Raw genomic sequence first — 25,298 nt, 5'->3', positions numbered from 1 at the left:
CTGACCACAGAATAGGCAAAGAAGGACACACTTGGAACCCAAATGTTTAAGCCCTACCATGTGCTCGCTGTCAGGGATTTAACAGCACAATTCCTTCCCTCATAGAGTTCATAAATTCAGAGCACACGCTAAGCACAACTACTGTAAGTAAATTACATGGCATATTAAGAAGTGTTAAGTGGCGGGGGTCCGACAGTTATTTGGAGTTCCAATTCTACGTAAGATAGCCAAGGAGAACCTCGCGTTTGAGCAAAGTCCTGAAGAGCGGTGGGGTAAGAACCTTCGGACATTCTGGGGCAGGACGCGGAAGGCGGGGGCAGCAAGTGTCGCATTATCAGAATTTACAGCAGCACAAGGCCCAACGGGTACCTGGGAGGGCAAAATTGCTGCGAGTCAGAACGCTTTCCAGGCAAAACTTAGCTGGCCGCTGCTAACAGGGGACTTCTAGCCATCAATGATTTTGTCCACCAACCCGAATCTCTCTCGACCCACACTTGGCCCCAACGCCGACCAGACCACGCCCACTGCCCACAGGGCTCTGCAATGGGCGGCCCCTTGTTGCTCCGCCCCGCGACCCGCGCGCTTGCGGAGAAGCCAAAGGTCAGAGGTCGTGGATCCGTCATGGCGGCGCTGTGTCGGACCCGTGCCGTGACTGCCGAGAGTCATTTTCTGCGAGTGTTTCTCTTCTCTCGATCCTGTCGAGGAGCAGGCACTGAGAGTGGTTCCGGAAGCGAGAGTTCTGATTCTACGGAGCCGAGGCCGCGCTCAGGCGGCTTCGCGAACGCTTTGGAGCGGCTCTCGGAGCTGCAGCGGAAGGCGGAGCTCGGCCGGACGAGGGTGAGTCGCGAGAGCTAAGCCAGGCACTCGTTGGCGGGCTGGGCCGGGGTTGGGGGCGGAGTCAAGGTGGAGCCCGCCATTATGGGTGGAACCGGGGGCAGGGCGGAGCTTGGCGTCGTTGTTGGGCCGGGCTAAGTTGGGTGAGACCGAGAGGCGGGGCCGGGGGCGGGGTCCAGCGTAGGAAGTAGAGTCTGGGCAGGTCGCTTGGAAAAATGTGCGGCCGTGTGTTTCGTCGGTTTGTTGTACTTCTGTATGGTATCTACATGTTGGGCCTGCGTTGTCCACACTCCTTTGAACGCGTCTTCTGAATTGAGTCCTAGAAGGGAAACCAGCAGCGAGAGCTGCCGGCGGCACGTCTAGGGCGACTCCTGGGACTCCGAGTGGGACTCAACGCTGGAAGAGGCTGGGCTCTCGGCTTCTCTTGTGCACTGTAGCTGCAGCTTGGAGCTCAGTGTCTGGTGTTCCAGGCTCTTAAGAAATATTTCTTAATTCAGTGGATAGGTAAATGACAGAGTTAGTGTCATTATGAAGTTGAGCAAGTAATTTAACCTATCAGTGCTTCACTTTTTCTGTAAATGACCTTTAAAAAAAAAAGAAGTCTGCCCCAGGCAATAATTCTGTAAAATACGATAGAATTATTAGATAGGTGAAATGGAAGACATAGGCAGAAATACAAATTAGATTTTTTTTGAGCTAGCAGACATGAAGTTGGCGGTATTAAACTGTATAAAAATAAACTCCCAGTTTCTGTACTTAGCCCCTTGGGAACCAGCCCCAAACAGTTCACAGACGGGTAGTGTCCTGGGTTACAGGAAACCGCCTGGCATCTAGCACAGTGCTTGACTGTTAGTGGGCACTCCGTGTTTGCCAGATGAGAGAATGAAGGAATAGAACGCACAGTGCACATTTGAACTTCAAGACAGCCTGGGCAGTCTTTGAATTGAGATTTCTGTGTGGCAGCTCACAAACAGTTAAACAAGTGAGGATAGCACAGGCTTGAGCACGTAAATAAAACGTGCTAGTCCAGAATAATAACAGAGCAAGAACAATTGTCAGAGTAATAAGAAAACCGAACACACCACGTTAGTTTTACTTTAGTGTTTATTGGAGGTATTCAGTGTTTTTCTGCCATATTTATTATGAGGACTATGAGTAATTGATAGGTATTGGTGTAAAGATTCAATTTTGTGAAAAATCTTTCATTTCGCTCTTCGAAGTTTCTGGAACCATTCAATTGCAGAGTATCCTGACATTACAAGATGAATAAAGTTTGTCTTTATTGTGTGATCAGGAATTTTGAAAAAAATTGTAAAGTATAAAAGTGATGTGAAAGAAAAAAAAAAAAAATAAAAGTGATGTGAAAGGAGAATATAAATAGTGTTGAAGGTTACTATGTGCATATAAAAGCCTCCTTTCCCTCATTTTCTCAAAGCTGGGAGGTGTATTTTTATAAATGTATACTACTAGAGATTTTATGTGTGCATATATGAGTATAAGTTATTTATATATACAGATATACTTAAAAACATACAGGTTTTTGAACTACATCATTAGTGTTTAAGAATGAAAGCTCTGGATTCAGACAGTCTTGCTTTGAATTATGATTCTTCTATCATTTACTGCCTGTGTTTCCTTGAAAAGTTAAGTAATATCCATGTATCTTCTTTTCGTTTTTTTTTTTTTAATAACAGGAAACTCTATCATGGGATTATTATGGAACTGAATGAATTCATTATTTAAACACTTAGTACAGGGACCTGGTAATGAGCACTCAGTATATTTTCATTGCTGCTGCTGAAAATTGCTCTTCTCACTTAAGTATAACTTAGAATATTTTTCCTTATCATTATATATGTGTAGTGTAGTGTGCTTACTCTTCTCCCTAGGTATCCAACAAGGGACTGGTTCCAGGATCCTCTGTGATACCCAGATCCTGGATATTCAAGTCCCTTATATAAATGGTACAGTTAGCCTTCTGCAGCTTCCACATCTGCAAATACAGGGGGCTATCTGTATACCTCACTGAAAAAATACTTGTTTGGCATTCCATGGTTTGGATGTAGCATTATTTATCTAACCAGACCTTCATTAGTGAGCTTCTAGGCTTTCTTCCCCCCTCCCCTTAATACAGACAGTACTACAGTGAGCATTTACATTTTTCTGCATATTTATGGGATATATAGGGCTTTCCCCAGTGACTCAGTGGTAAAGAATCTGCCTGCCAATACAGGAGACGGGGGTTCAATTCCTGGGTGGGAAAGATCCCCTGTAGAAGGAAATGGCAACCCACTCCATTAGTCCTGCCTGGGAAATCCCGCCGTCAGAGGAGTCTGATGGGGCTACAGTCCTTGGGATTGCAAAAGAATTGGACATGACTTAGCCACCAGGTGGCTCAGTGGTAAAGAATTCACCTGCCAGTGCGGAAGATGCTGGAGATGCCAGTTCAATCCCTGGGTCGGGAAGATCCTCTAGAGTAGAAAATGGCAACTTGCTTCAGTATTCTTTCCTAGAAAATTGCATGAACAGAGGAACCTGATGGGCTACAGTCCATGGGGTTGCAAAGAGTCAGACATGACTGAACACGCCCTTATCCATATATATGGGATATATACTAACAGTGTGCACACACAGTTTGAGTTTTGATAGATACAGACTGTACCACACTCCCACTTATAGTGCATGACAGTGCCTGTTTCCCCACCCACTTATACATGGGGGGTATTATAAGTGGGTTTTCTTGGTATTGGGCAGTCAAAACAAAATACAGAAATTGAGAACTGGGTTGTTTATCCCTCACTTCTGATACTAGTTTATAATTTTTATCAAAATAATTGCATGTTCACAGTTTTTGACTTAATATTAAGTAAATTCTGTGAATTTGAACTGATAAAATGCACTTATACCAACAAAATACTATGCTTATTGTTATATATATTGGGTTCTATATAAGATTTAATTTGTAACATGGTTTCTGCTTTAAAGAAAGCTTTTGGAGCGTAGACGGTTTGCTGTTCCCTAAACACAGCATGATATCTTTACCTTTGCTCTTCCCCCTAAAATTAGCTTCCCTACCTACAAACTCCATAGTAAAAATCATCTCTTGTTTTAGGCCTTTATCATCTCACCAACCAGATGAAACTTGTATTGAAAGTCCAGGGGCTTTGATTAAAATGTGTGTGTGTGTGCGTGCTTAGTCGCTCAGTCATGTCCGACTCTTTGCGACCCATTGGACTGTAGTCCGCCAGGCTCCTAGGTCCATGGATTCTCCAGGCAAGAATACTGGAATGGGTTACCATGCTGTCCCCCAAGGGATCTTCCCAACCCAGGAATCGAGCCTGCATCTCCTGTGTCTCCTGTATTGCAGCCGGATTCTTTACTCACTGAGCCATCAGGGAAGCCTATGTATGTATATATGAAAGTGAACACATACACACACACATATATATATGAGTGAATGAATGAAAGTTAACCTTGTACCCATTGGTTAAATTCTTATCTTTAAAATGTAGACACATGTATCTATATGTGCACCTCAGAAATAGGAAATATTCAGTAAGAACCAAGCAAGTTATCCTTAAAAGGAACTTTCTTTTCCCCTGCAGGCAGGAATTTAATCAAGGGCAATTCATGTGAATTCCCTATCTTAAAATTTCAGCCATCTCAAGGGATCTCAAGTTTCAGTGACCTGAAAGTCCATTTATTTGTCCATGCTCACTTATTCATTTCTCTTTTCCTTGGTTCATTATTTTAAGATTGACTTATTCATGTGTCTCTGTAAAGTGTTTTGTTTATTTTTTGTGGGATGGGGACCAAGTCCTTTTCATTTTTGTAACCAACATAACACACGCTTACGTATAGAGGACCTGGTAAATATTTGCTAAATATTATATTTTTAAAGTCAAATGCCTTTTTCCTTTTAAAAATATTTTAAAACCTTTAACCCTCTTATGGCACTTAGTAGTAGTTTAGTTGCCAAGTCGTGTCCAACTCTTGTGACCCCATGGACTGTAGCCCGCCAGGCTCCTCTGTCCATGGGACTCTCCAGGCAAGAATACTGGAGTGGGTTGCCATGCCCTTTAGAGAACAGAAATTTGTTGAACCTGTTAAGCTGATTGGGAGCTGTGGTGTAGTGAAAAACCCACCTTATAGCCACCAGGTGGCAACAGTTGAGCAAATAACTGGTTTTCTGCTTTATGAATGTTACTGTTTCTTAACAGTAGAGGGTGGCATGTTACTTTACAGCACATTGAGAAATCGTTTGCAAGAGTTTTTAAGGCCACACAGAACATTTTATTGTTTTAGGATGGTGAGTAACTATTTTAGCTGATTTGTGTAGAATACTAATGTTATAATACACTTTATAGTTTCCTTTTAGCAATATAGTAGATTTTGTGTGAATATTTTTAACTGTTTTCATGAATATTTCTTATTGGTATTTTTTATTTCAAAATGTTGGAATATTCCAACCAAATATTTAAATCAGATATTTTGTCTTTTCAGAATCCTGAAAAATCCAAAAATAGCTTATTTGAAGGATTGGTTTCAGTTGTCTAATTTTTAATATAAGTCTTCTAAATTCATATACTGGCAATATCATACAGCCTTATTTACCCCTTTGTTTTCTCACTAGTTTTATATTGATGACTTAAAAAATTACACCAATGTTTTAAAAACTAATATGTAAAGGAATGATGCAAAACATTTCTGGTTTTCATAGTATTCCCTGATTTTTACATTATAGAATTCTAGGAGAATTATCTCTAAGTTAGTAATAAAATCCTTCTGAAATATTTGGTTTCACGGTAGAGTCTAACATTTTCAAAGCAGGTTCAGAGGAAATGACCAATTAATATAAAAACAATGAAAGAGTGTATTGAGGTAGATATAAATCTCTAAGGAAAGTAGGTTTTTATCAACATCTGTAATATACATATTGATATAAATAGTACTATACATTTCCTAAAAGAAAAGATGAATATATTCTGTATGTATTCTGTTTCTTGGGTGGTCATCTGCTCTGATCATATACAATCAGACTCCTGTGATTTCCCAAGTCAGCATTAAGTGTAAGTAAGTAAGTGTTAGTCGCTCAGTCGTGCCCGACTCTGCTACCCCATGGACTGCAGCCCACCAGGCTCCTGTGTCCATGAGATTTTCCAGGCAAGGATACTGGAGTGGGCTAGACATTTCCTTCTCCAGGGGATCTTCCTAACCCAGGGATCAAACCCGGGTCTCCTATACTGCAGGCAGATTTTTTACCAACTGAACTACAAGGGAAGCCCCAAGTCAGCGTTCAGTTCAGTTCAGTTCAGTCGCTCATTCGTGTCCGACTCTTTGTGACCCCATGAATCGCAGCATGCCAGGCCTCCCTGTCCATCGCCAGTTCCCGGAGTTTACTCAAACTCATATCCATGGAGTCGGTGATGCCATCCAGCCATCTCATCCTCTGTCATCCCCTTTTCCTCCTGCCCCCAATCCATCCCACCATCAGGGTCTTTTCCAATGTGTCAACTCTTCGCATGAGGTGACCAAAGTATTGGAGTTTCAGCATTAGCTTTCACTTACTATGTCTCTTTCCTAACTCTTATTTTTACTTGGACATCTCACTTTCTTCTTTTAATATGTTTGGATTTTCCTTTATTTTGTTTTTACTTTTAAAGGTTTTATTAAGATTTTCTCTTTTGATTAATTTTTCTAATGTGATTATGATGCTTAAATTTGTTTTTATCTGTTGGCATTAAATAACAGGAAATAAAGAAAGCAATAGCATTTGAGTGGAGCCTGGTTTGTAGGGATTTAGGAATAAAATTAAACAGTGATGATCCCATTTGTCTTTTCCCTCTCTTTGTAAAATTTGGGGCACTCTGCTGTTGTCACCTGGCAAACATGAAATGATAGACTCCCAGTCCAGGAGTCAAGTCCTCTGGCTTCTGGCCAACTACTCAGGTTGAGGTGGTCAGATCCTCCCAAAGGAGATATGTGCACACTGGAGCAGAGGATGTTTATCCCAGAGAAATGAAAACTTATGTTCATATAAAAACTTACACAGAAGTGGCCATAGGAGCTTTTTTTATTTATTATAGCCAGAAACTGGAAACAGCCCAGATATCCTTCAACTGGTCACTGGTTGAACATACTGTGGTATATCTATCTTGTGGAATACGACTCAGCAGTAAAGAGGAACCAGTGATTGATACATACAGCAACTTGAATGGCTCTCAAGTGAGTTATCTTTGTGAAAAAAGCCAATCCCAAAGAGTTACATACTTTGTGATTCTGTTTATATGACATTATTGAAATAGTGTAATTACTGAGATGGGGAGCAGGTACATGGTTGCTAAGAGTTAGGATAGGGCAGAAGGGAGATAAGGAGTGGAAGGACAGCACAAGGGATGGTTGTGGTGATGGAACGTCCTGTGACTTGACTGTGGTGGTGTATACATGAACCTTCACATATGATAAAAGTGTATAGAACTAAATATACACACAAATGATTACATCTGAAACTGGTGAAATCTGAGTACTACTGATGGATTACGTCAATGTCACTTTCCTGGTTGTAATATTATCCTGTGGTTTACAAGATGTTACCATTGGGAGAACTGATAAGCATTGCAGGAGCTCTCCATGTATTATTTCTTGCAATTGCGTGTGAATTTACAATGGTCTCAAAATAGAAAATTTAATTTAAAGAAAAGTTTCATTTCACTAGTCTGCCAGGTCCAGCACTAGTCAGCCCAGTGAAGTGCATAAGCGTGACACCATTATCCCACATAATTAATGATTTTTTTGGTTAGAAACAATGCTATTTGGAATACCATGACAATGAACATGAGAATCTGTAAGTTCATGAATGGTGGTTTTGGTAGAAGCTTTGTGGACGGAGAAGGCAAATCCATATTCAGAATAAATGTCCATTCAGTGATAAACATGTCACTGTCCTTTCCATTTCAAATGGTCCTATATCACCAATTTGCCACCAGGTGTCTGGCTGATGCTCCCAGGGAATGATACTGTCTTGGAAGCTTAGTATTGGTTTCTGCCATGGTAGATTGGTCATTTAGCAGTGACTATAGCCAGATCCAGAGAAGGCAATGGCAACCCACTCCAGTACTCTTGCCTGGAAAATCCCATGGACGGACGAGCCTGGTGGGTTGCAGTCCGTGGGGTCGCGAAGAGTTGGACACGACTGAGCAACTTCACTTTCACTTTTCACTTTCATGCATTGGAGAAGGAAATGGCAACCCACTCCAGTGTTCTTGCCTGGAGAATCCCAGGGACGGGGAAGCGTGGTGGGCTGCTGTCTATGGGGTTGCACAGAGTCGGACATGACTGAAGCGACTTAGCAGCAGCAGCAGCAGCATAGCCAGATCACTACTCACAGGGTGAGTGGAAGTCAGTATTCCTGAATCTATGCATAAGCTCCATACCACAGAAATTCAGGGGCCTAGCAGCTGGTAAAATTTCTAATTGGCCAGTGGTCTGGGCCATGTTGAGATACTCTTCCTACCCGCAAGACAGAAGCACATCCCTGCAGCTTTGTTCTTGAACCCACTGGGGATGTGGACAAGAGTGTCAGGGAGAGACGTTGACTGACTCCACATGGCTAGCTGTCTTGTCCCTTGATTATTAAGATTCTTCTCTGCTAAAGAAATTATTCACGTGTGACTCATTTATTTTCTCACTCTGTGCCTGTTTTAAAGAGGTCTGTCTTCCTATCTCTTTCCCAGACCTTCTTGCCACATATTTCCCAATCCTGTTTCTGCTAAATCTCTGACCATCCAGCACAATCATTAGTCACTTGACACAAATCATTTTTGGTCCTCACTTTAGGCCATCTGTCTTTGCAGAGAGATAATCATTCAAGTGCCCTGCTCAGAGCCCTCTACTGCTGTCGTTCAGGGCTACTCTAGTTCTGCATACGCTACTCATAGAGACCTCTCGGAGTACTCATTGTCCATCTCTGTACTGCAAGCATCACGTCTGCCAGGTTATAAAACTCAAGTAGTGGAAGAGCTTGCCTGATGACCTGCACCTTTTGCAGAGTCTTATCTTGTTCTGGGCCCCACTCAAAACTGGCAGCTTTTTGTGTTACTTGTTCAAAGACTTGAAGAGGCATGTCCATATGAAGTATTTGTTGCCTGCAAAAATCAAAGAGACCCATTAAGCATTGAGCTTCTTTGTGGTAAGAAAGGATATCTCGACATAGCCCAGACCTCTGGCCCCCTGGGAATTTCAACCAAGGCCCAGCATTTTTGTGAGATTCATTTCCCACCCTCTGGCATAGAGGTGTCTTACCGTGTGTCGAGAGTAGTTGCAGTTTGCTGCTTCCAGGTCAAGTCAGCATGTGTAGTGGAGTAGCATACTGTCTTGTGGAATGGAGTGGCCTTCAGAGCCTATGTAAACTAGACTGTGGTATAGAGCTAGAGAGTTAATGTAACCTGGAGGTATATCATCTTTACTAACAGGTCTAGAAAAAGAAAGCATTTGTTAGATAATTATTGCATGCCAGGTGCTGAGGGATATTTTAATTTACTCCAGCCATGAAATCACATCTGGAACAACAGGTGCAATTGGAGTTACCCCTTGATTAAATTTATGACAATAAATTGTCCTTCTGGAAGACCTGTCTGTTTTCTGCAGGGCCTCGTAGGCAAGTTGAATGCGCATGTGGTAGGAGTCACCAGCCTGCATCTTCCAGGTCCTTGACAGAGGTGCTGACTGCCGCAGTGCACTAGGAAGGTGGTATTTTGCCTTTGACTTACTTTTTTGTTAGGTAGCGAAAGTTCTAGTATCTCTTACTTGACCATTCCTGCTGTAATAGCCTTCACTCCACAGATCAAGGAACCAGTGTGGAGATCCTGCCAATGGCTGACTATACGTGTTCCAATTGTGCATTCTAGGGAGAATAACCATAGAGCAGGTTCATGAGATAGATCTGAGCTGAAACTCCATTTATCATGTGATTTCCATAAGCCCTTGTTCTGACTGGCACTGAATTTGTTCTTGAAGAGTTAGTGTCAGTTCATATCACACGATCTCCATAAGCCCTTGTTCTGACTGCCACTGAATTTGTTCTTGAAGAGTTAGTGTCAGTTCAGATTATCTCTGAAAAGTCTGCTAATTTCTCCTCCCTCAGTTCTGGTAAATAGCCACATATCCCTTGGGAAAGTTGGAAGGAAGATTGGTGGTCCGGTAAACCTCCTCTTCATTCGAAAAACTTGGATGTCTGGGAATTTGTTCAAAGGAATTGGTTGAGGGGCTGTGAGTTTCATATGTGGTGATTCAAATCAGACTTTTGTTCTCTAGAATTAGAGTTTTCCCATCTATTTTATTTCTAAGGACACCATAACCAACCAGTTAGTACCAGAGAACTCTACAGGTTGTTAGGCTCTGCAGCATTATGGTAACCATGCCCATCATGTTGCTGGCTAAGAAGCGCTGAGCTGACTCCTGCCACTAAAGGATCTCATTATTCCCCACTGGGTTCAGGGAACTCTTGTTGGCAGCGGTTCTCCCCGTCAGTCCTGACCTACGGAGAACAGCTACCACACGGCTCTCAGAAATGCTGGTACTCCCTTCTCAAAGGTGTTTCTCTTAGTCTTGGTAAAGTGCGTATCTTATGGATCCTCCTGGGGCCATAATAAGAGGTGGTGAACAGATCATAAATAATAAATTCATCCTAACGTTATATTCTCTTCTAGCCTTTGAATACCTTTCTCAATGGTATACTAAGGAAGTTCTGGTATTTCAGCTTCATCTAGTGTAGTCGGTCGTTGGGTCCAGGTTTCATTCAGTCCACCAAGAAAGCTATTAAAAGCCTCTCCCAGCCACTTAAGCTATTATATTGAATCTAAATTTCTGCCTATGCATGAGTACTAAGTTGCTTCAGTTGTATCTGACTCTTTGCAACCCCTTGAAATGTAGCCTGTCAGGGTCCTCTGTCCGTGGGGTTCTCTAGGCAAGAATACTTGAGTGGGTTGCCATGCCCTCCTCCAGGGGATCTTTCCAACCCAGGGATCGAAGCTGGGTCTCCTGCATTGCAGGCAGATTCTTTTGCCATCTGAGCCACCCGGGAAGCCCCAGTGATAACTGGGTCTATAGTGAATTGATTAATTTTTTTAAGCCACATTTTAGGGGGTGATGGTCCTACCAGAGGCATATTTTGAGAGCTTTACATGTGGCTATAATTTATTTAATCCTCATAACAGCCCTGTGAAATAGGTGTAATTATGAACCCCCTTTTACACGTGAGTAAACAGTAGCACAGAGAGTCTGAGTGCATCGCCCCAACCGCAGAGCTGGTGAGCGGTTCCGTCAGGACTTGAGCCTCATGGTCCAGCCTCAGAGCCTTTAGGACCTTGTGCTCCTACTCCAGGCCCTACTCACTGTTCACACCTTGCCAGACAGCTGTCATTTTGATTCTTCTCTTTCCTGGTGGACTGAGTTACCTGTTGCTGCATAATCAGCCCTCCAGACTTATTTCTCTAGACCATTTATTTAATTATTATGTTTTAAGAGAAAAAATATATTGTATTTATTTTGCCAGAGCAATAAACACCTTATTTCTAGGTGTGGTGCACTTGGCCTTTCTGTCAAATGTTCTGTGCTGGACAGAAAATTGCCTTCCCTGACTATATTCTTTTAATTATTCCACTTGTTTTCAGCCTCGCTTCTCATTCCAGCTTTCTATAATTCCTGGCATGATGGAGTCCTGTGCCTTTATGGGATGCTTCAGAATAGATTGACTTATTTTCATAGCTTCTTTCTTCTGTGTATTTTTAGCTGCAGTTTCCTTCACTCTCCTTCACTAGTTATCACCCCTCTGCATGCTTTTGGTCCACTAGAAAGGTGTTTAAATTTCTTGCATACTTTTTGTCTCCATTCTGTTCTCTTTAATATTGGCAGTTTGTAATTTTTTTGTTCATTCTTTTACCATCGTTGGGCTTCCCTAGGAGCTCAAGCTGGTAAAGAATCTGCCTGCAATGCAGGAGACCCTGGTTCAATTCCTGGGTCGAGAAGATCCACTAGAGAGGAATAGGCTACCCACTCCATTATTCTTGGGCTTCCCTGGGGGCTCAACAGGTGAAGAATGTGCCTGCAATGCAGGAGACCCTGGTTTCATCCCTGGGTTGGGAAGATCCCCTGGAGAAGAGAATGGCTATCCACTCCAGTATTCTGACCTGGAGATCCCATGGACTGTGGTCCATGTGGTCGCAAAGAGTCAGACCCAACTGAGCGACTTTCACTTTCTTTCTTTACCATCACTGAATGGAATTTCAGAGGGAGGGAGAGAGAAATGTTAAGTATCCACTGTGCTATCTTGAACCACTACTCCATTAATTTTACTCAAAGAACATTGTTATGAGCATAGCATTTATTGGTTAGGGTTGAAGAAACTGAAGTTGTTGCAGCACAGTTAATAGAAGGAAGTCATTTTAAAATTACCTGTCAGAGAAGATACATGTTAAGATGTTTTTCTTGCTAACTAATATGAAGTAAAGCACATATACCATTTCACTATTTTTTTACTGTTGTGTTAAAAGAGGGAGCTGGGTAGGATTTGCCTTTTCAATGGTTTATTACTTTATAAAACCATATTTATAGTGTAGAATATTTAAGAATTCCTACTACTAAACTTGATAGGTATCCAACCTTTTCATTAATAAGTGAGAAGACAGATCCAGAGAGGTTAAGTGACAGGCAAGATTTTTAGCTATTTAGTGGCTGAGTTACTCATACAACCCAGATTTCCTGAATATTTGTTATTCTGCTGTACTGTTTGCTTCTTTTTAAGTTTTTGTTATGTTTCTACTTTCCATCTTTTGAGGCAACTTGTATTTAAAATCACTTTTCAGCCTGTCACGTGGTTGTGAGTAGCAGATATGGTATTCATGTGTGAAATGAGGTGCCTGCACTCACTGATATCTCGTGCTTCCTCTGATTCCAAGCTGTATATAAATATCTTCATATGCATGATAGTTTTATACATATTAATTTATGCATATGCTTTATAGGCTTCTCAGGTGGCTCAATGGTAAAGAATCCCCCTGCCATTGCAAGAGATACAGGAGATGAGGGTTTGATCCTTAGGTCGAGAAGATCCCCTGGAGAAGAAAATGGCAACCCACTCCAGTATTCTTGCCTGGAAAATTCCATGGACAGAGGAGCCTGGTAGGCTACAGTCTTTTGGGTCACAAAGAATTGGACATGGCTGAATGACCACTCATCAATGCACATATGCTTCATATATTAAAAAATTTTAACTAATACCCCCACCCCCAAAAAATAGTTGAAAAAAAAGAAAGAAGTGGGTTGCCATTTCCTTTTCCAGGGGATCTTGCCTACCCAGGGATTGAACCTGTGTCTCCTGCAGTGGCAGGCAAATTCTCTACTAATGAGCCCCAGGGAAGCCCAAAGATGAGTGCTGCTGCTGTCGCTTCAGTCGTGTCCGACTCTTTATGACCCCACAGATGGCAGCCCACCAGGCTTCCCCGTCCCTGGGATTCTCCAGGCGAGAACACTGGAGTGGGTTGCCATTTCCTTCTCCAATGCAGAAAAGTGAAAAGTGAAAGTGAAGTTGCTCGGTCGTGTCCAACTCGTAGCGACCCCATGGACTGCAGCCTACCAGGCTCCTCCGCCCATGGGATTTTCCAGGCAAGAGTACTGGAGTGGGTTGCCGTTGCCTTCTCTGCCAAAGATGAGTAGAAGGCACAAATCTGTACTCATGGATTTCTGAAAAAGCATGTGTTTGGAAAAAAAATTTTTGTAAGTTAAAAAAAAAAGAAATAATCAGCCTGTATTATATATTGAACCCTACTTCAAATAAATTCAGTATGTAAAACAACTTCTAGAAATGAGTACCACAAAACAGTTAAAGCTGTCTTTCCTTTAAAATTTTATTTTAGGAAAAAGAAGAAAATTACAGCCTTACAATATAATGTTAAAATTAAAGTCAGGTCATTTAAAAATATTATGTAACAAGAACTGCTAATTCAGACTACTAATTATATGACCCATAATCATTTTTATCTTAATGTTTATTTAAATTTGTATTAAAACTATAGTCACTTTCATTAACCCGTATTCAAAGGCATTTTTTTTTTTTTTTTTTGCGGTTAGTCATATAGGAATGAGGGCTTCCCTGCTGGCTCAGATGGTAAAGAACACCTGCAATGAGGGAGACCTGGGTTCGATCCCTGGGTTGGGAAGATCCTCTGGAGGAGAGCATGGCAACCCACTCCAGTATTCTTGCCTGGAGAATTCCATGGACAGAGGAGCCTGGAGGGCTACAGTCTATGAGGTCACAAAGAATCAGACACAACTGAGTGACTAAGCACAGTATATAGGAATGAAGCCAGTTACCTTCTTGGATACCCTCCCTGCATACTCACCTCCTCACCCTCTCCTCACCCCAGACCTGAGGCTTTGTCTAAAGACACTTCTTACCTACTCACCTTCCAGATTCCATCCAGGGCCACCACATCTCCACCCAAGCACAGATGGCTGCTTTTCTCTGGCTCTTCAAGGAGGAAAAGAATGAGGAGGAAGCTGAAGAGTGTACCTGACTTTTTAAAGCAAGATTTTATTTCAGTGTTTTTATTATTGCTGCAAAACATACATACAGCGAATTGACTTTTAAAAACTTCCCCTGTAAGCTATTACTCTGTGTGTGTGTGTGTTAGTTGCTCAGTCGTGTCCAACTCTTTGAGACTCCTCCAGGCTCCTCTGTCCATGAGATTTCCCAGAATACTGGAGTGGGTTGCTATTGCCTTCTCCAGGGGATCTTCCCAACCCAGGGATCGAACCCTGGTCTCCTGCAATGCAGGCAGATTCTTTACTGTCGGAGTCACCAGAGAAGTCAAGAGGTTGTGGCTGCATGGGCACGGAAGCTGTTACTGTGCTTACCATATTATACCTTTGCATTGAATTACATGCATATCAATGTCTCTTTTCATATTTAGGGCTCTCCGAAAAATGTGGAATCCTTCGCGTCTATGCTGAGACATTCTCCTCTTACACAGATGGGACCTGCAAAGGACAAAATAGTCATTGGACGAATCTTTCATATCGTGGAGAACGATCTTTATATAGATTTTGGTGGCAAGTTTCATTGTGTATGTAAAAGACCGGAAGTGGACGGAGAGTAAGTAGAATCATTTCCAGATGCTTTAAGAGTATGCATAAAAGTTGAGATATCTGAAAAGTATTGGTGGACTTTAATTGGTGATTTTTTTGAAAAGATAGAAAGTATGATTATTTCTCTTCATCATGCTAGTTAGTCAACTTAGGCTAAGTTCACCTCATGTTATATTAGTCAAGTTAGGCTAGATTCATGTCTTCTCAAAGCAGTGAGATCAGTTTTGGGGAAGATTTGAATGTCCATCCTGATAATAAACCGTTCCACATCATAAAATTAAAACCATCTTTGGAGTAATACATGCTGTTCAACCCATTGTATGTGTAACTTTTGTGCCTCTTCTTTTTCACAGTCTCTATCTGCCTTTCAAGAGAAACCTCTGATTTCTCTTTCTTTGTGTTCGTTTCTCTTATTGTACCAAATTCTGATTCTTTATCATTTTCTTTTCTTCCTGTTTTGCGTCTGCTCTCTGGATTACCATTTTTCCTATTATTTGAACAGAATTCATTCTGTTTATTGTCTTTGTAAATAAAGATAATTGTGAATATAAATATGCCTTATGAAAACCACTAAGGTGGGAGACCTGGGAGTAGAATATAAAGAGGGAACAGAGATGCAGAACTGAAACTCTGAGATTAGAAAACAATAGTCAGCAAGATGGAAATGAATTTTTTCCATAAATTTTTAATATATACAAATATAAAGAAACATGTATATCACTGGCATTTGCCAGTTTATAATAAATTTGGCTGAGCAGGTAAAATATTCATAATTCAGCAGACTTATATATAAAATGCATCTTTTTATAAAGCTAATGCCCGCTGGTCTGGCTTCACATTAGGTCAACTTGTAAGAATAAGGATGGCCAGTTCAACTGGGTGGCATCCACGGTGGCATGATGTAAAGCTTATCAGTTGTAGGGAAGAGAAGAAAGGATTTCTTTACATGAAATAAAGCAGTACTTCATTTTCAAATTACTGATATATTGTCTATTAATGAAAAATGATCTGCTGTTGCTCTTGCTAACAGTACCCAAGAGTTTAGGATCTCTTCAGTTTGGCAGGCACTGTTGTAAGGACTCATAAACAAGACAGACTGGCTCTCTGCGTCCATGAAGTTGGGGGAACTTAGTCTCTTGGGAGAATGGAGAATAGATAATAAACTAGTGCACAAATCAGTTTTAAAAATTGGTAATTAAATGAGTAAGAAGAGGTAATATGCTGACAAGATGTTTGGTGAGTAGAAGATAACAGTAATCAGAGAAGACCTTTGACCCTTGCTTCTATTGCTAAATGTTTAAAATGCCACCAGAACGCTTCTTTTTAAAAAAAGTGGTAAACAACTGATAAGGATCCCAAATTGTTTTGGTTAACTGAATATTCTAATTAGCTCAATTATAGCCTCTTAATAGTTCTATAGCTTTTTTTGTTTTAATATTCATTTCTGATTGTTTAAAAGAACAAGTTTTCAGTTTTTGTCCCAAGAAGCCTGTTGTTCAGTTGCCAAGTCATGTCTGACTCTTTGCAACCCCATGGACTGCAGCATGCCAGGCTTCTCTGACCCTCACCATCTCCCAGAGTTTGCCCAGGTTCATATCCATTGAATCAGATAGAGTTATGCAAAAAGGCTTCAGAGATTACTCTGGGAGAAAAGGGGGCAGTTAGGTCCTATTTCAGAGCAGCTCTGCTTTCACTGTTTTTATATATTACAGTTCTGGTAATGTCTTGTTTAAGGTGTTGGGGGGAGTGGTGGTGAGTATTTCTATCATACAAAAAAAGTTTGAAAAACACTTTTAAAAGAAAAATTAAGTCTAGAAAGACATTGCATTAATAGTAATATTTAGAATATAAAGTATAGTATTTAGGCATGAATAATAGTGTTGTGACCTACTTTGAGTGAGTTGCAAAGTAGACATATTATAATTACATTCAGAAATTTTGGCAGTGTGGTTGGGACCTAACTCTTACAATACCAGCCTCAAAAGTTTTAATCATTTTGTTTTTTAAACATCAGTTTATGACTTGGAATCAGAAGTCAGATTATAGCAAACCAAAATGACCCTGGCATTAACTTTTTTGGCAGTTATCTTTGAATTAACTGACTTGTTAAATTTAATCAAGATTTTCTTTTATAAAACCCATTAACCCATACCAGCACTTCAGTTCAGTCGCTTAGTCGTGTCCAACTCTTTGCAACCCCATGAACTGCAGCACGCCAGGCCTCCCTGTCCATCACCAACTGCCGGAGTCTACCCACACCCATGTCCACTGAGTCGGTGATGCCATCCAACCATCTTATCCTCTGTCATCCCCTTCTCCTTCTCAATCTTTCCCAGCATCAGGGTCTTTTCAAATGAGTCAGCTCTTTGCATCAGCTGGCCAAAGTATTGGGGTTTCAGCTTCAACATCAGTCCTTCCGATGAACACCCAGGACTGATCTACTTTAGGATGGTACCAGCACTTAGAATTAGACAATTAGAAACTAATAGTTCTGGACCATAACTGGGCATTTTTGCTTCTTTCAGTTGAGGTATATATTTAGCAAAAGCTAGTTGTGTTTATTTCCAAGCCCATTTATATTATTGCTAAATAATTTATTTGATTATTACATAAATTAATAAAATACGAGTTTTGAAAGGGTCTTTGTTCTTATGAAAGCTAATTTTAATGTTTAGAAAGGCACCGTAAAGGAATCTTTTTAAAATAAAATTGCTATTGAATTAGTTTAAGTAAACTGTAAAGATGGGGGTGGGGGCGGCAGTTCTTTCTGTCCCTGTGTTAGTTTAAAGTGACTGACTCTGGCAATCCCAGACTTTGCAGTGTAGATATTGTTTATTTAAGGAGATCAGAGCAGTGCTCCAGTGAGTGGACCTCTCCTCAGTAAGAAGGCCTGCCCCCTCTCAGAATATTTGCGTTAATTGCTAAGTTAATATCTCTACAGTTTATGTGCATACTTGTTTTATGGAGTCCTCACTTTGACCTGCTTTTCCATGAACCAGTCTATGAGTCAGGGGACTTCTACTGTGACTTAGAAATATAAAGTACTTTTCCCTTTAAACATTTGTGTGTTATTAATACAGCACACAATTTCACAAAATTTATCCTAGTGTGGATTAAGATCATTTCATTTCTATATCTGATAATCCTGATAGCCAGGCTTTTTAAAACCTATGTTGGCACCTTATGTACATTATCTGATTTGTTCTGCACAAGAAACATAGGCAGTAGAAGATGTTGTCCCCATTTCCCAAATGAAAGTAAGTCTCTGAGCATAAACAAGGTGCTGCAGTCACAGTTGTAATTAACAAGGCAGAGATTAAAGCCTAGGGCTGTGTGTATCCATCACTCAGGAGTGTTCTTTCAGTCTGCCGTGACGCTCTTTAAATCCTACGGCATGTAGCTATAGTACTAAAGTGTTACAGAAACTTCCTTAAAATAGTCTGACCTATGAACCAGCTTTATACCAGGGACCTTGAAAGCAGTATGGTAGTGAATCTTTATGGAGGTCTGTTAAAGACTGGTAGGCAGTCAGTTCTAATATCCTGGGTTATGGTGTCCGTGGGACAGTGTGTTTGGCTAGTACTACCACCGATAATCTAATGGCCAGCAGGTCCAGGCTTTGTTTTGGAATGGTTGTGAATCATGATTGTGGTGACGCCTGTAGTCACAGAAACTAGTTAATGTCTGACAGTGATAAGTAGCTTAGAGTCAGCATGCCTCTTGTTATTTGGGCATGACATATTTCAAAAAAGTTTATTTTGCAAAGGGTAGAAAGTTGACTCTTTCTGTATAACACAATTTTTAATTGATTCATTTTATAAAATGTATCATTTGTTTCCTTGAACCTTATTAGACCTAAAGTTGTTTAACTTGTCTTTGTTTTGATGACCCAAGGTCATAATTATGAACGTTAATTTCTGTATTGTATCACAACTTAAATATATGGAATTATTGTTCCTCAGCCACATAACCCTCCAGTTTTGTAGTTTTTGTGTTTCACCTTTGGGTGTCATGTTTCTTTTTCTATTTGTATTTGTGTCTGCATTTTTAGCTTTCTTAGACTTCCTAATTTTCTTCTAATATTCTGATGCCTGGGAAATCAGTCATCAAAATTGTGCTTAAAGTAAGACAACTAGAGTTTGAGTAAGGACCTCACAGCCTCTTAAGTAGGTAAAGTGTATGTACTTTAGTACGTGAACGTCAGTGTGTATCTTGACCACTCTTAAGCTCCCCTGCTTGATTCTCACTGGGTTCTGTGGAGACTTGATGTCACCAGATAACTAACTTCCTGATCAGTGACGTGTAACCAGGTCGGGGTTTTGCCCCTATGTTGACTACCTGTTCACTGAAGCCCTTGATAGGGATGGTCACACATCAGAAAAGTGTTGTTGAATCAATCAAGGTACTGAGTGTCTTGGACAGGAGCAGTTGTCGTGGTTGAGACTTTAACACCTCTAGTAGGAACAGTAGTGAAAATAGAATGGAATTATTGGATCTCAAGTACTACTTGAGATGGTGCCAGTTCTTAAGTGAATGAAGCAAAAGTCACTCAGTCAGGTCCGACTCTGCGATCCCACGGACTATACAGTCCATGGAATTCTCCAGCCCAAAATACTGGAGTGGGTAGCCTTTCCCTTCTCCAGGGGATCTTCCCAATCCAGGGCTCGAACCCAGGTCTCCTGCACTGCAGGAGGATTCTTCACTAGCTGAGCCACAAGGGAAGCCCTTGTGTGCAGTATTGCTTTATGGCATTGATTAGTTTGGTTGGCTTGGAATGTACCCATAATACATTTTATTAATCTCAAGAACTAAGTTGCTGATTTTATTAACCTTATTTTTAAACAAAGAGGCCATAGTATAATTTTTCACTGAGTCAGCAAAGATTTAATGAGCAGCTATTGTGTACCACTTCTTGTTTTATGTTAGTGATGTCCAGATGAAAGACAGTCCCAGTGTTCAGGGAGTTTGTGATTCAGCTGGGGGATGGAGATGTAAACCAATACACAAAGTATCATGTCAAGTTTTATTTACTGTATCCTACCGGCATGGAGAAGAGGGGATCAGTGATGGAGTCAGCTTGTGTCAGAGACAGTTTCCCAGAGGAACTAGCAGTTGAACTGAGTTGTAGAGGAGGGATAGGAGATACAAAGTGCAGAAAATGCGAGGGAGCTGTACTTGCCAAAGTTTTCAGTGGGAGAGAACTCAAGTGGCTTAGTTGGCTTAAGTTTAGGAGGAGTGAATTGGGAGACTAGGGACATGGGCAGGTGCCAGATCCTCAAGGAGTTTATGTATCATTTTCAAACATTGAGGTTTTACTCTGAAAGTGGTAAAGATATTAAAATATCCTGACAGGTAATAGGGACCACACTGTATTTCAGTGAGATCATTCTGGCTGTGATGTGGAGTGTGTACTAGAAGAATGAAACCAGAGTTAGAGAGGCCAGTAAGGAAGCTTCTGGAAAGAAATGACAAGAATGTGAATTAAGTCTAGGGGTCAGGAAAGGAGATTTTTACTAGTAATTTAGGAGATAGAAGAAACCGGTGTTGGTGACTAATTGTGGCTTGCAAGTCAGAGGGCAGAGCTTCTGATGGTGTTTGATTTTAGACATGAATGAATAGGTAAATAGAAAATTGAGTTGCATTGGGGAAGTGGAGAATGGAAATTTATTAAATTGATACTATTGCCTGCTTCAAAAAAAATTTTTTTAATGTCCAGATTTAGATTAGTTTGGTTCTCCCTTTCCCACTCAGTGGTTATAATACTTCTGATTAGTATCAGGTAAAGAATGTTCCTTCTTTTTTACTGAAATATCAAATCCTTAAGGCTGAACCATGCTTACCTTTTTGGTTAAAGAGCCTTATTCGCTAAGTGTTTTTATTTCATTAATTTATATTTTTATTTTTTTGTGAGAATTGTGTACCTTTCTGTCAAATCCTCAAATTCAATTTTATGAGTAAAGTCCATTGATTTATTCATGTTTCATGAAGATTGCATCTCTTAAAGCATTATTTCTACACTCACTTCTCTCTTACAACACACAAGATTGACAGCTCTGAAAATCAAAAGGTTTCAAAACAAGCATGATTGGCAGTTCTAAGGTAACTAGCACATGCACTGAATATTATTTGTACTTTTGTTTGACACTGAGGTGGAATAAACAAGTTAATTTTCCAGTCTTTGTTTCTATTTCAGGTTGTATGATGTATAGGGTCACATAAAGAGTGGAATGGATACTGAATGTTTCAAAAACTAAAGTTTTCAAGGTATATTGGTAGGGGGAAAGAGAAAATAAGAATTTAAATTAAGTAGCTCTTTTTATTCTAGAGGACTTGGTTCACAGTTAAAATGTAGGCTTGTTTTTAAATACAGTGGTTATTGAAAATCATTCCATTAGGTTTTCTCAACAGAGCTCTGATTATTTTTCAGGAAATGGTTAAGAATATATGTAAATTATAAAATAGCTTAGGAATGATCTGAGTTCATGAAACACATGTAATTCCGACTCTAAATAACATTAGACAAAAAAAAAAGACAGGGGTTGGGGCTCATAAATACAGAGAATGGATTGGTGGTTGTCAGAGGTTGCAGGGTGGTTAAAATGGTGAAGGTGGTCAAAAGGTACAAATTTCCAGTTATAAAATAAATAAGTCATGGAGATAAAATGTACCACATGGTTACTACAATTAATAATACTGTGTTGCATATTTGAAAGTAGTTTAGAGAATAGATCTTAAAAGTTCTCATCACGAAAAGTTGCATTTGTTACTGTTTATGGTGATGGATGTTAACTAGACTTGTGGAGACAGTTTCACAATATATAGAAATAGTGAATCATTACATTGTACCCCTGAAACTAATATAATGGCAAATGTCAATTATACCACAATAAAAATTTTTTTAAATAACATTATAGTTTCCCACCCACCTCCCCTCAGGTATATGGTATAGCAGTGTTCTTTTATTTTGATTTTTTTTCTGTTGGATTCTATTTTGATTGATGTACAAAATTCATTTACTTTTTGTGGCTTATTCACTTACGTGCAGCTGTATTAACCCAGAGATTGTGTAAATTTAAATGTCTTGTAAGTTTGCCTTATATACTTTCTCAGGACTGTAAAGGTTAAACGTGAATCTGGAAACTCCTATGGTGGCTACTTGTTAAGGAATGCAAGCAATTAAGTGTTCCCACAAAAGCTTTGAAGTTAATATCCGATTAGGACAACAAGGAGAAAAAGTCAAGGCTGCACTCGTACAATTGGTTCAGGCTGTAGTTCTATTGACTTAAAAGTAGATTTTAGAAAAATTAAGTTATCTTAATAGAAATTGTAAATCCTGTTTTAGTTTGTAGAATTTCATATTAATTTAAATTGCCACTTGATAACATCTAGCGACTTTCAGGAACCCAGAATTTCAACATGTCCTTTGTCATTTGTGGTTAATAATACAAGCAATAATAACTGACATTTGTTGAACACTCTGTTCCAGGCACTTTGCTAAGAGATTTGCATGTGTTTTTTTAAACATCTTTTTATTAAGTAGATACTAAAATAGATACTGTTAGAATCCTTATTAAAAGGCACTGAAGAAATAAAGGCTTACAGAGATTTTAAGTAACTTGCCCAAGGACAGCAGCTAGTAAATAAGCGGAGAAGAGAGACTGTTAGCTCTAAGTCCATATTGTTAACCTCTACTTTATACGTACTCATCAAATGCACTTCCAGGGTGCGCGTGTATGTGTGACTTGCTAATTTTCTCAGCAGATGTTGAGTATCTTAATTACAGTGTGCTGAATACAGTTTAGAAGAACTGTATGATGTCTTTAAGAGGAGAGATGCATATAGCCCAGTAACACAGGAATATATGAATGAATGCCTAAGTGAATGATGTGATTAAGCATAGAAGTGTTCAAAGTAGAACTGGAGAAGTAAGAGTTGAAATGGTTTTATGAAAAGAAGAAGGGGGCTCCTCATGGAGATTGAACTTTGGCTTGAATCTGAAGGGTAGGGGAAGGGGCATTGGACGATGGATAATGAGAGGACAGCGGTGGAGGAGATGGCCTGAGCAATGGCCCAGAATTGAAAATGAGTCTGTCTTCTCCATCTGTATAACATATTACTCAAAAACTTCATGGATTAAGACAATAAACATTTGTTATCTCATGCAATTGCTATGAGTCCAGAATTTATGAGTGTCTTGGCTAGACCATCCTGGCTCAAGGTTTCTTATGAGCTTCATTTAAGATATTGGCCAGGCTGCAGTCATCTGAAGGCTTAACTAGGGTTGGAGAATTTGCTTCCAAAGAGGCTGTCTCGCATGCCTGGCAAGTTAGTGTTGGCTGTGGGCAGGAGGCCTTAGGCCTTACCACATGGACTTCTCCAGGGCTCCTTCAGTGTCCTCACCACGTAACAGTTAGCTTTCCCCTGAGTGAGAGAGACCTTGGAAGTGGTTGTGATGTCCTTTATGACCTAGTCATACATTGTCATTTCTGCCATATTCTCTTCATTAGAAGTCAGTAAGCCCAGCCCACACTCAGTGGCTGAGGAGTTAGTCCCCACCTTTTAGAGGGAGGTGTGAACGTAACGTGTGTACATATTTAAAATCATCATGGGTCCAGAGCCCATGGCTTGGATGAAATTTTAAGGAGTAATGAAATATTTGGGCTTCCCAGATGACTCAGTGGTAAAGAATCCACCTGTTAAGCAGGAGACCTGGGTTCAGTCCCTCCGTCAGGAAGATCGCCTAGAGAAGGGAGTGGCAGCCCACTCCAGTATTCTTGCCTGGGAAATGTCACGGACAGAGGAACCAGGTGGGCAACAGTCCATGGAGTCACAAATAGTCAGACACAACTTAGTGACTAAAATACAACAATGAAATATTTGCTTTACTAGACAGGCAAGAATCCTTACAGAAAACTGAATTTCAAGATGAAAATTTGTGATGGTAGAGATACAAAGGAGCTGAATTTGGGGATTGGTGTTCTTGGATGATGACACTGGTAGTGATATGGGAGACGGATAGGCAAGGCCAGTTCTGAGACTATCATAGATATCTAGACAGGCTGACTACTGGTTGGACTAGAGTAAGAAGAAATGGGAAAGGAAAGTTAGGAGAGACTGTTCGAAGAAGCTGACTGATAGGTTTTGGTACTTGAGGTTCCCAGCCTAGGTGACTAGAAAGATGGAAGTCACAGCAAAAGGAGAGTTGAATAGAGTTGCTGTTAATAGGGCAGGACATGGAGCTTGGTTTTAGACATGTGGTTATTCTGTAGATGTTTGGCCATTTGCAGCTGAGTTTATGAGAAATTAGGATATAGAAAAGCAGTAGACCTGAAATTAGCAACTTCATCAGTTCAGTTGGTCAGTAGTGTCTGACTCTTTGCGACCCCATAGACTGCAGCACACCAGGCTTCCCTGTCCATCACCAACTCCCAGAACTTGCTCAAACTCATGTCCATCGAGTTGGTGATGCTATCCAACCATCTCATCCTCTGCCACCTACTTCTTTTGCCTTCTATCTTTCCCAGCATCAGGGTCTTTCCCAGTGAGTCAGTTCTTTGTATCAGGTGGCCAAAGTATTGGAGCTTCAGCTTCAGCATCAGTCCTTCCAATGAATATTCAGGACTGATTTCCTTTAGGATGGACTGGTTGGATCTTCTTGCAGTCCAAGGGACTCTCAAGAGTCTTCTCCAACACCACAGTTCGAAAGCATCATTTCTTTGGCCCTCAGTTTTCTTTATAGTCCTAACTCTCACCTACATACATGACTGCTGGAAATACCATAGCTTTGACTAGACGGACCTTTGTTGGCAAGGTAATGTCTCTGCTTTTCATATTGGGCTCTAAGTTTCTATATCTTCTGTATCTGCAAAAAATAAAAAAACAAAGGCAACAGCATCAGTGCAGGTTTGTGTTTGTGCTCCATTAAGCAAGAGTGGTTTTTTTTCCCCCCCAAAAGAAATCTTGCAGTGTTTAGGTTCAGGCATCCTGTTAGAGCAGAATAGCTTTGTTTCTAAAAGTGAAATAAATGCAGAGGTAAAACTAACAGATGGGTCCTTTCAGAGTAACAACCTTGCCATGTGTACTCAGCACAGGATCATATTGTAGGACTTGAAGCAGAGTTCTGAAAATGCTTCCATTTATTTCTGGTAGAGTCCTTGTTACTTTACCTTTTTCACTCTTAGTCCTCTTGTTCCTGTCTTCCACCTCCTTAGCAGATTGCTTTATCTCCTTCTTTATTGAAATTAAGTTCATACATTAGTTTAATCTGTATGAAATTGCTACTTTTTAAAGTAAAAAAATAGTTGAATATCTGAAATATTATA

General features: G+C 40.4%; 1 protein-coding gene across 1 annotated transcript in view; it reads left to right on the top strand.

The window, feature by feature from the left end:
• The first annotated feature begins 593 nt into the window (after positions 1–593).
• Positions 594–25,298, top strand: part of LOC122679003 (28S ribosomal protein S28, mitochondrial) — a 90,991-nt gene continuing 66,286 nt past the window's right edge. The window contains exons 1-2 of the mRNA XM_043879218.1: positions 594–837; positions 14,802–14,983. Coding sequence (XP_043735153.1) covers positions 622–837; positions 14,802–14,983 — 398 coding nt within the window. The 5' untranslated portion in view covers positions 594–621. The remainder of the gene's footprint in view (positions 838–14,801; positions 14,984–25,298) is intronic.

Source organism: Cervus elaphus, chromosome 21 (assembly GCF_910594005.1).
Source record: "Cervus elaphus chromosome 21, mCerEla1.1, whole genome shotgun sequence".
Lineage (NCBI taxonomy): Eukaryota > Metazoa > Chordata > Mammalia > Artiodactyla > Cervidae > Cervus > Cervus elaphus.
This window is presented reverse-complemented; position numbering and strand designations above follow the sequence as displayed.